Source organism: Apteryx mantelli, chromosome 5 (genome assembly GCF_036417845.1).
Source record: "Apteryx mantelli isolate bAptMan1 chromosome 5, bAptMan1.hap1, whole genome shotgun sequence".
NCBI classification, from domain to species: Eukaryota; Metazoa; Chordata; class Aves; order Apterygiformes; family Apterygidae; genus Apteryx; species Apteryx mantelli.
In genome coordinates, this window is record NC_089982.1 from 17,354,827 (window position 1) to 17,370,962 (window position 16,136).

Sequence of the window (16,136 nt, forward strand, 5' to 3'; positions counted from 1 at the left end):
AAAAACCCCCCTCTAAACTGTAGATGGAGATGTGCTAAAAAGCAGCATTTTTCTGTGGTTGTTTTTAGCACTGCTTTCTGACCTCAATTTAGCTGGTCAGGTTTCTCAAGAGAAATCCAAATAATATCCAACCACCTCTAGAGGTTTCAGACAATTGTCCATTGGCAATAAAAACGAGTGTCAAAGAAAATGCTGAAAGAATTTGTATTTGCCTGTGACAGTTAGCAATTCTGACACAAAACTTAAGCAGGGCTAAATCTAGCATAATTTGGTGGAAATCCTGGACAAGATTTTAATATGGTCTTCTTTAGGGTGTATATAGTAAAACCCAACATTCTCAATGTTCAATAGCTGTTGAAAAGGAAAATTAGTATATGCAGAAAACATAGTACATGTATCCAATATACTGTCTCCCATAGTGGGAATACAGTGGTTAAAGTACAGTAAATCCTGGTGTAGGCACCAATGATATTTCTGGCAATAAAGTATCATATTTAATAACAAGGAAAAAACCTGTTCTCTGAGGCGTACTTCAGTGTGTGTGGCATTTCACTGAGTTAGGCCATGAAATCCAAAACCCAGCCTTCAGGTGCACTGAGGTTTTTCTTCAAATTCATCTATAGCTCCTTCTGCAGCAGGAAAAAAGAAGGACGGCTGGAAGAGATGGGGTACCCTGGAACAAGATAACCCTCAAAAAACATTTTTGCCCTTTTAGGAACATTCAAATACAGCCTAGTGCCTGCGCCAGCATTAGCCCTTGGCCCTGCCCCACGTTAGGACAGCAGGCTCAGTCCAGCGAGGAGCTGGGCCCTCTTCCTGGGACGCAGGGAACACCCCTGCTCCTCACACTCACGACATTTCCTTGTCTTCTAGGAGATCCTAGAAAGTTTAAGTGTCTCCTCACTGATAAAACAGACTTTGTGCATTTCCTAATGCACTACTCGGGTTGGGCTACCTTGCTTACTGGCAAGTTCTTTGGTAACTACAGCAGGCATCTGCAAACCCACCACTGAGTTTCAGCATTTATCTTTTGGGCTAAGTTTACCGATGGAGAGGTCTCTCGCAACGCAGGCATGGCTGAGAAGAAAAGCTCCTTGTTCCTCTTCACTTGCTTTTAGGATATGCTGGGGTCCATGTTAAATGAATCCAGATGACACATTGTACTGACAAAACTGTATCCTTCTAAGGACCCTAAACTGCCCTCTGAGAGCTAGCTCAGACAACTCTGCAGAACAGCTTACCTGAGGTAACCTGCAGGTCCTTAGCGAGCAAGTACATGGACGGATCTAGCAAATAAAATGTTTACTTAAACTTTTACCATTACTTTTTGCGGAGACCATTTTCAATCCTCAGATGAACAGTTTCACTGATCAGATGAACAGTTAGACTCTGCATGTCTCTCCCCTTCATGTGTTCTATTTCTATATGATCAAAAATAAAAACCTAAATCTAAAATTTATCTAGCTTTCTAGGCCTAAATATTATGAATTCACTGTATTTTTGCCACCACTCATATTCTGCCAAAATTAGCAGACACTGAGCTAAAAGGGGAAAAACACATAACAAAAAGAGGCACCAAGCCAACAGTTAATAATGCTACCTCAGAGGCGGACTAAAGCAATACCCACAACATTGCAACATTTGGCATTTTTCATCAGTTCTTCACAGGAGGATGGACTGGAAGGATGCTGAGGACAATTAGGGAGAAAATGAAAAAAGTGCAGAGCTTTTACATTTCACATCTTTGACTAAAAAAGGCACTTGAAATCTGATACTGAAAAGCATTGATTTCTTTTTCTTGAAGTAACTTTGCAAATGATGCTAATCTGCCTTTTCAAATACAGGGAAGAGCTGGCTAAGAACATTTCTGAGGTCTATCCATGCCATTTACTTGCTCCCAATGAGGATGGGATGCTTGTCACATACTGTAGTTACATCTTCATAATTCACAAGTCCCAGTGGAAGAGGGCTAACCCATTCCTGCCCTGGAGTTTTGTTTTTACAGTCAGGAGTCCCTTTCTATCAAGTGTATATACTTTCTGTAAATTTACTTAATACTTAAAAATCTTCCTTGTTTCAAAAAAAAAAAGTCTATTATCTTGATTTGTACACAGCATGACTGGTTAAACACAACAGAATATTTTAACAGCCTGCTTTAATTACTGTGTTCAAATATACCATGTCTTAGTCTATGCTGAATGCGCAACAACATTAGGGGGGAAAAAGGCACTTTGCAAGCAGAGGGCACTCCTGATGAGGGAGAAAAGCACACAGAGGACATATGCTTTCATGCGCACTCTATTGTGGGTTACATACTACTCATTTCAGGAAAAAAACAACTCTAACCAGAACTTGAGGGAAAAAAACAGAAATATGAGGAGTTTGCAGAGGAAGTATTCAGTAACCTAGAACAGTTTGGCAACAAATACATTTTTCTTTAGCAAAGAACTGACCTGGAACTGTGAAATGTGTGTCATTCTTCTCTTACTTGGATGATCTCCTCTTCTCCAAGACAAAAATCAGTAACAAATGTGTGTGTGTGAGTGTGCGCATGTGGGTGTGCGAGTGCTTCTGTAACAGAGGCAGCAAGAAAGGGAAGAGCACTTAAGTTCATGCACATTTTTATTGAGTAGTAATATAAAATGCTTCTTTCATTGTTACAAGTGCATGCTTTGATTGCCAACATTTCGAAGTCAAATTACAAAGGCAAGGCTGTAGGCTGTAGTGAATTACTTGGGCACTTATACAATTGTTAAAAAATATCAATGGACTGCTTTGTTTCTTTTTTAGAATGAACCAGTTGAAACCCGTAACTGATATACAAAGGGAAAAAAGTGAAAAAATTACACATTTTGTGGCACATGACAGAACATAACAAAATGACTAAACCATTATGACATTAACAGTTATCATGCATTTAGAATTCCACATGTAACTACAAACTTATTTAAATTTCACAAGGTTTGCTAAACATGCTACCCATCTATATGTGCACTGACAAGCTTATGTTAAAAACTTTAAGAATACTCTCCCCTTAGATTTTTCAAAGCTTTTTTTGATTACAAAATTTCAAAGGCATTAAGCATTTTTTTTTTTTTAGAGAATATAAAGTACGCCAGTATACATACATTTCCAGTATAAGTCAGACCACTAAGCGCATTACAGTCCCATACAGGCCTATACAGCCATTTTTTTTCTTAAAAAACATGCATAGGCAGATTTTTACAGAATATAGATGCTTTTCACTGCACTTAATATGGTGTCTTGTTCACTATACTTAAAAATGCACCACTCATAAATATTTAAATTCAGCAAGCCACAACCAAGACTTGATTTACCAAAAACCCAGAAAACCCCCCAAACCAAACCCCCCTAAATATAAACAGCAAAAAAAGATAAATGTTATTATTCCAGTTTTTGTTTAAACAAAGAAAAGGATAATTGCTGCCAAATTAGTAAGATAAGTGTTATATTTAAAGAAGGGCATTGAAGCACACTAAAGAAACCTGAGGTAAGCATAATCTGTACAAAATTAAACTGTCTCTCTCTCGCTCTCGCTCCATCTCTCTTTTTTGGCATTTTAAACAAATTTCCAACATTCTTTTTTTTCTTTTTTTCTATATTTTTAAAGACTGCCTGATTTATTTCATAGCCATTGTCTGACAAGAGTAGCAAAACATTATCAATAAATAGTCCTTATTTAGTTTGTACATTTTGTTAAAAATGTTTTGATGTTGTCCATGTTTAGTGCTGCAACTGTAAACGTACAATAGTTAGTAAGAAATTAAACAAAGTTTTCATGTCCAGTAACATAATAAAAGGCCTTTCAGTAACATATCTAGAAGTTCCCAATGCAGTAGGAAAACATGTTCATTCCCCTAACTTTGCAATATATACCAGCATTAGCTTTCATTTTTCTACAAGCATTTTAAAGGCATATCCAAAGGAGGTGTCGATCCCCCACCCCCCTCCCACCAAAATAAAGTTTGCGATCTCTTCATAGATGATTTTGTAAACTGAATCCAACACCTGGCCCCCAGAGCAAGTAAGCTATTATCAGAGGCAAGAACATCCAACTGCTGCCGTGCAGCAACCCCGTCGCGCCCTGCAGCTCAACCCCCCCTCCCTGGAAGTGGTCACTGAATATTGCTGCTATTACTGCCGTTGCTGTCAGTGCCATTAGTCTCTGTGGAGATTGCCTTGTTGATGGAGTTAAGGTTGGCATCAGACGGCACATCTCTGCGCGGAGGCATTCGCTCATTAATTCGATCTAAGCCTTTGGCCTCTTCGAAGCTAGTGATCTTATGTTGGGGTGAAAATCCTTTGATAGCTAAATAAAGGATTATTAAAAAGTAAAATTAGCAACGTAAAACTCTCGGCAGTCTTTCCCCCAACTTAGCCATGAGTGAGAAAGTCCTTCTTTGCGAAGAAGGCAACGCAAACTCTGACAACACGATGGACTCCTTACCGTACTCAGAAAGAGCTGGAGGTTAAGCACCACCGTCTCTTGCAAACCAACTATTTTTTTTCAACAAGATCAGCTTCTGATATTTTGCTGTCCACTGGGGCTCAGCTTAAAATACTAAGAAGCTGACAGGAAACTGCAGTTTGTAATCAGGAACAATGCTTAGGGCACAATAGTGACCAGGTTGTTGTCTCTTTTTTAACTTACAGCCTTAAAAACTTTGTGCCTTGCATAATTAGGCAAAACTCCTGTTTGACTTTGAAAGACCACATGAAAGCCGACAGCACAGGCCAGTTACAGATGGCAAAGCCATGATGTGCCCAGTTTATGTGATACACGTTAAAGCTCTGGGGTTTTGGATGATGCTATCATGTTCGTATCTCAGGCGAGCAGCTTGCTGATCCCTCAGGGTAATCGCCCTCCCTGACCTCCCTGGACTTGTGGAAAGCAGTTTGTGTCAAACAGCAGTAATGCAGAGCAACATGGACTAGGGATAGCATTATTTTGGCATATATATACCTTTAAACTTTGAAAATACATTGACAACGGACCAAAGTTCCAAGTGGATCTGAGGGGTTTTGAACTGCCTTTCAGCAACAGCATTAAACATGGCCCACTGATCTCAGAAGGCAGCCCCAGGCTCGGAAACCTGTTTGTAGAGCGTGCTTTTTTCTTCTTCTTCTTTTTTTTTTTTTTTTTTAATGTTTTAAGATATTTAGGTTTAAAGCCAAAGAGAAAAAAGCACTGTAGGCAAAGAGCAGGTTGCAGCTCTAAAGACAATTTGTAATAGCCTTCTGTGCGTTTTTCTCTTGCCTACACACCAAATTAACCTACTGTACTCCCAGAATGCTGGCTGCACTTTTGTTATGCCTCTATCTTAACATGCCATAGAGCAGAAATGGTGTGTTAGTACCAGGAAACTGCAAACTCCCTGGGGAGAAAATAGTAGGGGAGTTTCAAAGATCAAATTCAATATTCCTTCCCTCCCTTTATTTTCTCTCCTCTCTACCCCAAAGTACTCCTGCTCTCCTTCCGACATACTGACCCGATTCTGGACAAGTTAACACTTCTGTTAAAAACAAAACAAAACAAAACACATCCCTGGTACCAATCTACCACTCTTTGCATTTTGTGGGGAGCGAGAAAAGCATTCTCATGCTAATATTTTAGCCAACCATTCCTGTGAAAATGGACAGATCCTGTTTGCCTCAGGATTTATTTCCTTAAGCAGTTTCACAAATGTTACCTTGGAACTTTGCAGCACATGGTTTTTAACATGAACTACTTTAACTCAGAAAAACAACAACAACAAAATGGTGATTAGTCAGGTGAGCAGGGATGGAGCAGTGAAAACAGAGCAGGCTCTACTGTAAGGTGTTCCCAGTCGCGTGTGTTTGCCCCTTTATGTGCTACCACAGTAATGAAGGTGTCTAACAAGCACCCAGGCCAGTCCCTTAAAGCAACAGTTTAATGGGTGGCCGTGATGAAGCCGAACCGCCTGCAAGCTGCCCAGCGCCAGGGGAGTTACGGGGCCAGAGCACCTGGTGCCAGCGCGCCCCGGATCCAGCGGCAGGGCAGCAATTCGAAAGGGAAGCAACATCTTCCCCATCGTTAGCTCGGTCTACGCGGACCGGCCGTTACGACTGTGGTTACAGTGTCTAGCTAGAGGCGATGGCAAATCAAGGATTCACTTGAGAGTGAATATTCCTGGAATGGCATCACGTTCAATCAATTGTATTTCGAGCAGACACATTATATATAATCTGTAATACTGAAGAAGGTGCGCTGCTGTAGTTGCTGGTCAGACAATGAGTATTAGCAGTTTACATTGAGAGTCTACTAAACACAACACAGTCACAGAAAATCACAGAAAACAGCCAAACTGTCAACGAGAATGCACACTGCAGATTAGAGATTGCCGAGAGGAATAGATAATTCCAACATAAATAGCAGCTTACTCACTGCTATTTAGAAAGCAGTTGTATTTTCTCTTACTTATTTGTTCTATAATTTTATTCACTGCTTTACAAAAAATCAAAAACAAATTCAACTGGCCAAAAGGGCACATCTTACCAACAGACAGCAATCATTAGATTTTTTTTTTTAATTAACTAAAAAATACCCTTAGAAAATTTGAGAGGGGCAAGAACAAAATACAACTGAAGAATTTTGTTTTAAAGGGGAATTCTGAAAATTCTTCTTCCAAAACTTTATAATACTGAATGAATATTGTCCATCTATAGCGCAATATGTCGTTGCTCACTTCTGAACAGTATAGTTAAAAATTGCTTCAAGGTTAAGTTAGAGGTCTATCAATAAAGCACCAGTTTTCAACACTAATCATTCGGAAATCTTCTGAGGCAGCCGGTCACTTTATATTTGTAGCTTAAATGGTGCTGATGTTAATGGTTGCTCTAATGTACATATCCAGTGTGTAAACTGCCACTACCAGAGGAAACAGACATCTTGCAGACAAATGTCTCATGTTGTTTTACTTTTAAAGAGAAACAGAAACATGCTGAACTGTAACAAAAGACCAATAATTTATTTATTTTTTTTTACTAGTGACCTAAAAGAAAAAGAAAACAAACTAAGGAAAGAAAAGAAAACAATCAACAACAAAAAAAGAATGCTTATAAAAGCTGTGTGTTTTTTGAGACCAGGGATTGCTGAAAATGATTTGAGGCAGAGAAATGACGCAGCCTGTAGCGTACAGCGCGTGAGCTGTGTGGCAAAGAGCGCTGACTAGCTGCTGCTGTGTTGTGTCCCCTAAAAGGCGAAGCCTCCTGACCTCCGACTGGGCATTGCTCAGTGCTTGGTTCAGCATACAGAAATTCCAACGTTGATTGCAACTTTCGGAAAGAAAAAAAGACACCACCAAAAAAAAAAAACCACCAACCATTTTCCCCTTTAAAGCAATTACATTTGGGTTAATACCGAGCCACAATTGTTAGCCCAACACCCACACAATCTGTACAAGCTACAGCAAAATGAATACACCCAGCAGAGCCCTTATCTGTTGTAGGAGCAACAGAAAGGGGACTGGCCAATTTACCTTCATCAGCCTCAATAGCCTCAACAGTAGCTGAAGAGAAGAAAGGGGTAGCAAAACGAATGAGAAAAATGAGCAGAGGATTTTAACTCTAAGAACAAGTCAGTGAATAGCAAAGGAGCTAATACACTAATGTTACTGTAAGTGCTGGATTTTGGCAAAACAGACACACAGAAATGCTACACAAAAACAATAATTTGCAGATTGAATTAAGCTATAGTTTGTTTTGAAGCAGAAAGATTCACAAATCAAAAGTTCTTAAAGACGTATTTGAATGTTTTTCTTTTGACTCAAAAAATTACAAAGTGAAAAACTTCCATATTGCACATCTGACCTGCAGTTTATTGTATAATTCCCACAGCATTTAATAAGAGCAGTTTGATTTGCACTGTTAAAAGCGAATGAAAAATGGCATAAAGCCATCACACAAAATTCATACCAGCTTGAAAAGTATTAGCTGCCACTACAGTGGCAAAAGAACCACACATACAACTTTGAGAATATTTTTTCTCTCTCCCGACTAAAAGAAAGCTCCCCACAACATAGGAGAGTTTGCTCAGACAACTTTTCCTTGGCTTGCAGGCTCGCTCAGTCTGCTCCATCTGCAAATCTCCTTTACAACAACCCAATTTCTGAAAATCAAATGGTTTTCATATTTTAAATCAATAGGGGCAGATGCCAGACTGAAAGCCGTTGGGCCCCCAAAACTGCAAAGCCTGGTCAGAGAGAGAAAAGTTTGTAATCAGGAGGTTACTGCAGTGTTATGAGTATACTGTATTTTACCACTGTCTTGAAACCGTTCATTGTTCTTAAAAACATCATCTGCATTCAAATTCTACCCAGCAGTTTTGGCTTGAATTTATTTCTACAGCTGGACATTTAGAAGCTGAAGCCAATCAGCAAATGCAGTTTAACATAGCAATGGTACAGCTCAAATATTTAAAAAGGAATTTTGATTTTCAAGAACTCCACTAGTTTAGAGAATAGGTCAAGAAGCAAAGCTTTTAGGAATTCACCATTTCTTTTTTTTGTCTTATTTTCCCCAATGTAGAAACTTTTCTGCCCTCCATAAAGCCCAAACAATTTTTTTTGTAATTAGGATGTTAAATATGGATTGAGTCAACACTAAAAGATGTATACAATGATCTTGCTGCATGGGGAAATTAGAGGAGGTAATCCACATGCACCAAGGTGAGCCTACGCCTCTCAAGCTACAGAGCAAGAGAGATGGCAAAATTAAGGAACTAAACCAATGCAAACTTAAAATAAAAGGAAACATGGTAACAATGATGGAAAATTAACATGAATAACCAGATCCAAACCAGCACTGACACATTAGAAAAAAAAAGACTGAAATGTGTACTTCCACAGAACATACTGGTCATATTTTCTGTTAATGCATACGATAGTATGAACATGAGCTTAACAGAAACTATGTGAATTTCAGATTATATGGTGAATGGCGTACTATGTGTCAACTAATGTAGAAGCCTGTATATAGGAATGTTTCACTAAGTCAGAATACTGCAGTATGAGGAGATTCTCCTTTTAACTATTGTAACAAAAACTTTAGCCAATATTCTAAAAATTCATTTCAGTTCCTAATATTTTGCCAGGGCAACAATAGCAGTTGCCTTGGGCCAAATTTTCTGACAAATCTAAGGAAACAATGCTGAGCAGAGCCTAGATAAAGGCCCCAGCCTCTTTAAGTGAGGCATCCTGTGGAATCATATTGCAGCATTTTCAAAGCAGAACGTTACTAGGTGCGTAACACACAAGTCATCAAAAAGAAAAAAAAGAAGGAAAAAATGGGAAAAGAAGGTTTACCAAAGAATACCTGAATCTTCTAGATAAGAGAAAAGAGACAGTAAAGGGGAAAATACAGAGAAAGAATACTCCAGGAAGGAAACAGGAAAATAAGAGGCTGAGACTGTGTTAAGAATATAAACATATTTCTACTTCTTACATGTACTGACAACAGCACTACAGTAAGTGTAAGACATTCTTGTGTGCCTTGTATATATTCTACAGTAATACACACATAAAAAAGGAGACCTTACAGTGGTAAATTAAATACTTTGCAGCTCCTTATTCCAAGAGAAATATTTTATCAAAGGCAGCCCTATTATTGACTTAAAGATTTCCTGTAACAAAAAGCACTTGGTATAAAACTGAGCTGACAATCTGCATTGTGTTTGCGTACAAGGCAAAAACAGCGTTTGTAAGAGCCTCCCTTCACTTTGGCTTAAATCAGAATGTGAAATTGTTCTCATGCTGTCACGCAGAATTGCTAGAAGATAAAATCTACTCCTAGAACTATTTTTATTGGTGAGTGTCTAAGAGGAAGAACAAATCAGATAAAATAAGAGTTTGAGTGTCATTATCTAAGCTGAATCTTCAGTATTCAGTGTATCGAAAGCTGGTCTTAAAACAAATAATAAAAGATGACACTGTAAATTGTGGAAAGAGTGCACTCACATGTGATGCTGATCTACCATTCTGAACAGTTGATTTTCAGGGATTTTTCTTCTTCTTCTTCTTTGAAAAAATCAGTGGTACGTAATAAGTCTTGAGAAGTGGCCTTACATGAACTGCTCACAAATGCTCAAGTACAACAAACCATCTGTTTTATTCTGCGCTTTGCTTTATTTATTTTCTCTGAGAAGACTGCGGTTATTTTTCTTGGGTTCTGCAGTTAAAAAGTCTTTTTTTTTTTTTTTTTAAACACATAATGTCACACACAGGCAAACATGCTTACCGCTTTGCAGTGTTTGTTTTCCTCCAGAGAGCACACCACTGGGCAGCATTCCTGTTGGAGTCAAACCTTTCAGTGTCAGCACGCTTTCACTCTCTTCTCTGCAGGGGGAGGGAGGAAAAGAAACAAACAAACAGTAAATCATTTTTGGTCTTTTAGGACTTTTTTTAAAATTATTTTTAAAAAACATCAAAAACGTTCTAGACACCTTAAGCTACATCTGTCCTGCGATGATTAGGTTATGTCCAATGTCTTTACCAGGAAAGAGGCAATCCACTTTTACATCTGCGCCAGTGCAGTCCTCCTCATAAGGTCTGGGCTTTCTCCTCTACATACATAGTTCACCATTGCACCATACAACACACAGACTCCCTTTATAGTTAATACTCTGACCCTGGATCTATGAAAGGATGTATGCAAATACATATATTTGCCTATAGTGCTAAAACCACAAACGTGAAAGAAGACAGACCAAAGGAGCAGTACTTGCCAGCAACACATCAAATCTGTCTCATACAATGTAGTCAGAAAGACACTTAAATTGTTGTTTTGTTTTTGTCTACACTAACAGTCAGATGCATTATTTATTATTGATTATCAGCTACTAAAAAAGCACCTAAAAAGCTCATTAAAATTAATAAGCAATTTCACTCTTACTAGCACTCTTTCTAATTCTTTTTTAACCATTTTTTTTCTACATCTTTTCTATATGCTGAAAGTGATACTTACTCAAGGAAAAGAGTTTAGGAAGCCTAAATATGTTTTGCAGGTCTCCAGATACACATAGTTTTTAATATATGTCAAGAAGAATATCACAGCTCTATCCAGACAAGAAGTTAAATACAGCTTTCTGCAAGCACTACAATGCTGTCTCTGATGACATACTTTCTCAGCAGCAAAATTGACCCCAATTGTTTAAGAGAAGCCTATTTTGAAGCATTTTACTTTGAAATATATTTAGTTCTGCATTCACTTGATGATACTGTGGTTCTGTCTATCTATTCTAGTACATACAATTTTCTTGAAGCCTACATGCCCTGAATTACTCATGTATTTCAAACAGTTCTTGTTTACCTACTATGTATACTCTTCAAGTTATTTTTAGTTTGATATAAATCTTCCTGTACACATACTTTTCTTTGTGTAAAAGTCAAAATCAGATTTTGTGTCTGTTTTTCTTTCAAGTTTTTGAAACAATTAGAACTAATGTAACAGCCAAGTTTTTCCACAATTAACATGGCATTTTTACCCCATTAAAGATTATTACACACCAAAGCTTTTTCTTTCTCTTGATTATTTGCCTCTGCAAGTGCATAATTTACATTTTCAATTCAGTCCATTTCATCTCTTTTGAACTAAATTGCAATAGCACTTACAGCTTTACTTTCATAGGAAATGTTTATGCACAATACTTTTTATTTCTTTAAAACACATGTCCCCAAGAAGCTTCTGTATCACAAATTCTGATATTTTTAGTCCTCAATGTTCTTTACTTGGTATTTAATCTCTCTTATTTCCTTATTCATTTAACTGATTAGATATTTTATTTACCTCCCACCTGCCTAAATATATTCAGAGAAAAGTCAGATTAGAGAGTACAAGGTCACAGAGAGGCAGTCTTCCACTGAGCCTAAGCTAATATTTCTATTATGTTTTTTCCTTGGCAAAGCTTATTTATAACCTTTGAAAACGAACACAATGATATTTTGCCATCTAATTTTGATTTAAGTAGTCAAAATGATCGCACAGATATGAACTTTACATTTACTTAAAGGGAGGTGGCCACTATGGCTTAGAGAATATGCATTTGACTGAGTCCTTTGGCTGTGATCAGACTGCGCACTGCTTGTCTGGAAAAGCTTTTCAAGAACTAGTGAAATAAGTTTCACAACACACCACAGACACCATAGACAAGACACTAAAGCAGGAACCTTAAAGGCTTCTGAAATAGGCTGATGGTGCCACCTCAGGCTTTTCATGGTTATAAGCAGTTACCAGACACTTGTTTGTTAAACGTGGATTTTGCTGCCAAAGACTTAAAAAAATAATCCAGGCCATTCTACAGAGACACTATTTGCAAAATTAACCTCATGTAATCTTAGCTGCCAGAAGTCTGGCATTTAGGTAAGGAGAACCAAGTTGTCACAGCAAGAGAGGGAGAGGTACCCCCACAGGGTCGCCGGCCTGGAGCTGCAATGAAATGTCGTTCATCCCACTGGGAGTCTCGTCAGCAAAACAGCCCAGTGGAGGGACCTGCTGACTACACCTCTGACCGCAGTAAGGATGCACTGTATTTGCTAGCTAAAGTTAGGGGAGAGCAAATAAATAGCCCTCATCTGCAGTCCGTCCTGCAAAGTTTTAAAGTCATCAGTATCCAAGAATGGTAAGAGGCTCAACAGCTTGACTGGGTGAACCATTGGCTCTTCCTCTACCTGATAGAGTATGTTCTGGTCTTTGGAAGATGTTGGGATGCATATAGTAGCAGTAAAAGAAGAAAAAGAAAGAAAAAAAAAAGGGTCTCAAACAGCTTTGAGATGGTTTGACCTCCTTTCAGTGAAAGATCAAGATCAATTTTCATCAATGCCTCAAAATATTGATTTTCCTGAAGTAATTTAAAGGGGCTCCAATGTTCAAATGGTGCTAAAGCCTAAGATATTAGGCTCAAGTATATCACCCAAAACTGGGCACACACAAAAATAATGCTGTACCCTTGTCTCCTCCCTGAAAGCATTGAAAAGCCTGGCCCCATAGTTCCTTTTGAAAGTCTTTGACACATTTGTGACATGAACTGTTTGCAAGTTATCAAAAACCAAATACATCAATTGAGCATCCAATTTCAAGCCCTTTTGTACATTTTAAGTCCAGGTTTCTATCAATTCATCCTACTTTTCAAACGATGCTCCGCAGCAAAATACAGTAGATCCAGAATCTACAGTTCTGGGTTATGGGAGAAAGCCAGGGCTTCCCAACTTTGTTTGCTCAACTATCATTAGAGAAAAATAATCGTGCTGTTTTATGAAGGTGGTGGTAATGTCAGCTTCAGGCTCTGTGCCAAACATGACACAGAGGAGCAGGTGGAAACATTTGATTGCTCCTCCATCTAGTTTAGGGAAAAGGCATTAGACCAACTTTTTTATTTTTTACAGGTATCACTTTGAATTAGCGTGTGCATCACTAGCAATTCACTTTATCACTTGGGAAACCCCAGGTATGAAGTCTTTCACCTCAGTATGCTATTTAAAACTATGCTGCTGCAATCTGCAATGTGTGGACAAACTGCTGTGTCCATGCGAAGCCCCACTGCCAACCTGCCCACTGCTTGCACACTGCAGAAGAGTCTCACATCAAGCAAGTTTGGGAGTTTTGGCTGAAATAAAAAAATGCGTTCTTCGAGTAACTATACCAATACACTTCAAAAAAAAACAAAACAAAAAACAAAAAACAAAAAACAAAAAAATGAAAATGTTTTGGACCAACTCTAATAGCCATAAACTGGCTACAGCAGAGGAATGTACAATTTCCTGGAAAAAAAAAAATCTTTCTGTTGAAAGGGCAGAAAAACTGTATTTTCTCTATTTAGAAGTCACAACAGCACAGTGCAGGATGCTTTCTTGTCTACTTAGAGACATCAAGTGGGAAGTTCTAGACATTAGGCAGCAATTAGTTACTCAGGTTCATGTGTTTGGGGGAGTGCAAATGAAGGTTGCTGAGTTGCTGTTTGCACTGATTTGCTGGATTTTTAGTTAAATGAACCTAATGCTTTCATCTTTAATCATCTTTATTCACAGCTGCAGCAACAACTATGGGTGACAAAGTTGGACAAGTTGGCTTCCTTTTTAATGCGATATTATGCTGAACATACTCTTTTTCTACATTTAACTCTTGCCTCACAGTGGCTAACAGAGTTAATTTGTACCATTGGAGAGAAAAAGGTTTTCTTAAAGAAAGGATAATAGTAAGTTTCTTTGTTGGTGTTTTTTTTATTTGTTTTTTAGTTTCAAGTTCAGCAAAAGCACTGAGTAAGATTATTCAGAGCCATAATAAATAGCAGTATTGTATAGATAAAATGACCTTTAAAAATGTTCCAGAAAAAATGACTGGGTGGTATATTAAAATATCAAATAATGTTTGCTGCTTGATCAACCGTAGAGTGCTCTCAGTAATCATTAAAAGATTTCCTTTAACATAAAAAGCCCATCCAAAACAGCAAAAACCTTACCTTAGCACTGAGAAAACTCTAGCCATTTTTCCTATTGCTCTTATCTTGTTCCTTATAACCTCCTTTCGAGCTGCAGCTGTTGCTCCTATGGAAAATACATTAAAAACAATTATAGTGACTTATAAACAATAAACCACTATTCTGAAGTCTGAATACAATGATTTAACTATATATAAGATACACCATATTGATACTACAGTTTGCCAAACTAAGCCACATCTGCAGTCAAACCCCAAAATACTGATTTGTTATTTATAGCTCAAGACTGTTTCATCACTTTTGAACACTCTAGTTATTGGTACCTTGAGAGATGTGATCCTTTTCATGCTACTCATTAAAAAAGCATTTTTTCATCAATGTAATCCAATTTTGCATTTCAAAAATATTTTCAGAGACCATAGTCTATTGAAAACAAGTTTTTTAAATTAGACAAAATACAAAAAAGATATTCAACATGAGGAGTGTCTAAACCATTAAAAATCTGCATTTTACAAATGAATTTTTTTGATGCAACAATGGAGTTAAAATTGATTGCAGCATCTTGCCATTTTAAGTGGAAAAACACATTTCTCTTAATTTTTAAAAAAGTGACTAGGGTAGAAGTTTGGGTTCTAGAGGGTCCTAATAAGGTTTTCCTATCCTCCCTCCCCCTCCAAAAATATATTTAACTGGTTATAAAACCTAAGGCGACAGAGTCTTGAAAACCAGCATGAACCTGCAGGCATTGCATTAGCTAGTAGTGGTTAAAGGCTTCCAGAGATTCCACTTTCTTCTCATCACTGCTGCAGCCTGCTTGGGCTCCCCATTGCTCTGAAATTCATGAGCTCACAAAATAAACTGCCTTAAAAACCAGGACGGAGTCTGGAGGCCAGCGAGTTTTGTACACGCAGTTCTTATTCAGACACTACCAAAGACATCCAAGCGAAATAACCACCTGAACTGGGAAAACAAGTATTTGTACTACTAAGTGATCAGAAATAAACATTTCTTTTAATAAGGAAAAAACCTGCTCTGCAAGAAAATGCTACGTTACACTAAGTAAAACAGCTTCAGTTAACAATCAAAGTCGTAAGCACCGAGCGTTGAAGGAAAGGTAAGCGCGGCTCCTACGCATGCTGCCTGACAACTTTATCTCAGAGGTTCAAGAGTGCAGCCGGAAGAATACTTCATCAAAATAACACTTCACTCTTGCTGTTCCAGAATTCAAGGACAAAATGAAAATTTCTGTCTTCGATTCTTAAGAGTCTTGAGAAATTCATCCATTTTGTTCAGTTGGATCCATCACAGAGGCTCAAAGGGCAGGAAAGGCCCAAACCGGGGGCACTGATGCTGGCAGCGAGGACAGCGCTGAGGGGAGGCGAGGAAGAGGAGAAGCTGAGCCGCCGGGGCAGAGGAGCAAGGTGCTGCTGGGCTCCGGAGCTGGATATGGGAGAAGAAAAGCTGCGAGTGGGACACCTGTGGGCCCCCGCCATACAGACCCTCCTTCGGTATATTTTGAGCCCAAAGTGGCTTCAGTCGAAAGCAGTTGGAGTGAAATATCAGCTCCACCGGGTTCGCAGGCCAAACACCAGCCTGCTGCAGCAGTGCCAGTGCCTCCCACGCGGCCTCCTGCACGAGGTTTCAGCCTTTCTGCAGACAGCGGGGA

General features: G+C 38.5%; 1 protein-coding gene across 1 annotated transcript in view; it reads right to left on the bottom strand.

The window, feature by feature from the left end:
* Positions 1-2,609: 2,609 nt before the first annotated feature.
* Positions 2,610-16,136, bottom strand: part of PPP3CA (protein phosphatase 3 catalytic subunit alpha) — a 210,853-nt gene continuing 197,326 nt past the window's right edge. Inside the window, exons 11-13 of the mRNA XM_067297560.1 lie at positions 14,492-14,576; positions 10,276-10,373; positions 2,610-4,330 (exon numbers count right to left, since the gene is read on the bottom strand). Coding sequence (XP_067153661.1) covers positions 4,137-4,330; positions 10,276-10,373; positions 14,492-14,576 — 377 coding nt within the window. The 3' untranslated portion in view covers positions 2,610-4,136. The remainder of the gene's footprint in view (positions 4,331-10,275; positions 10,374-14,491; positions 14,577-16,136) is intronic.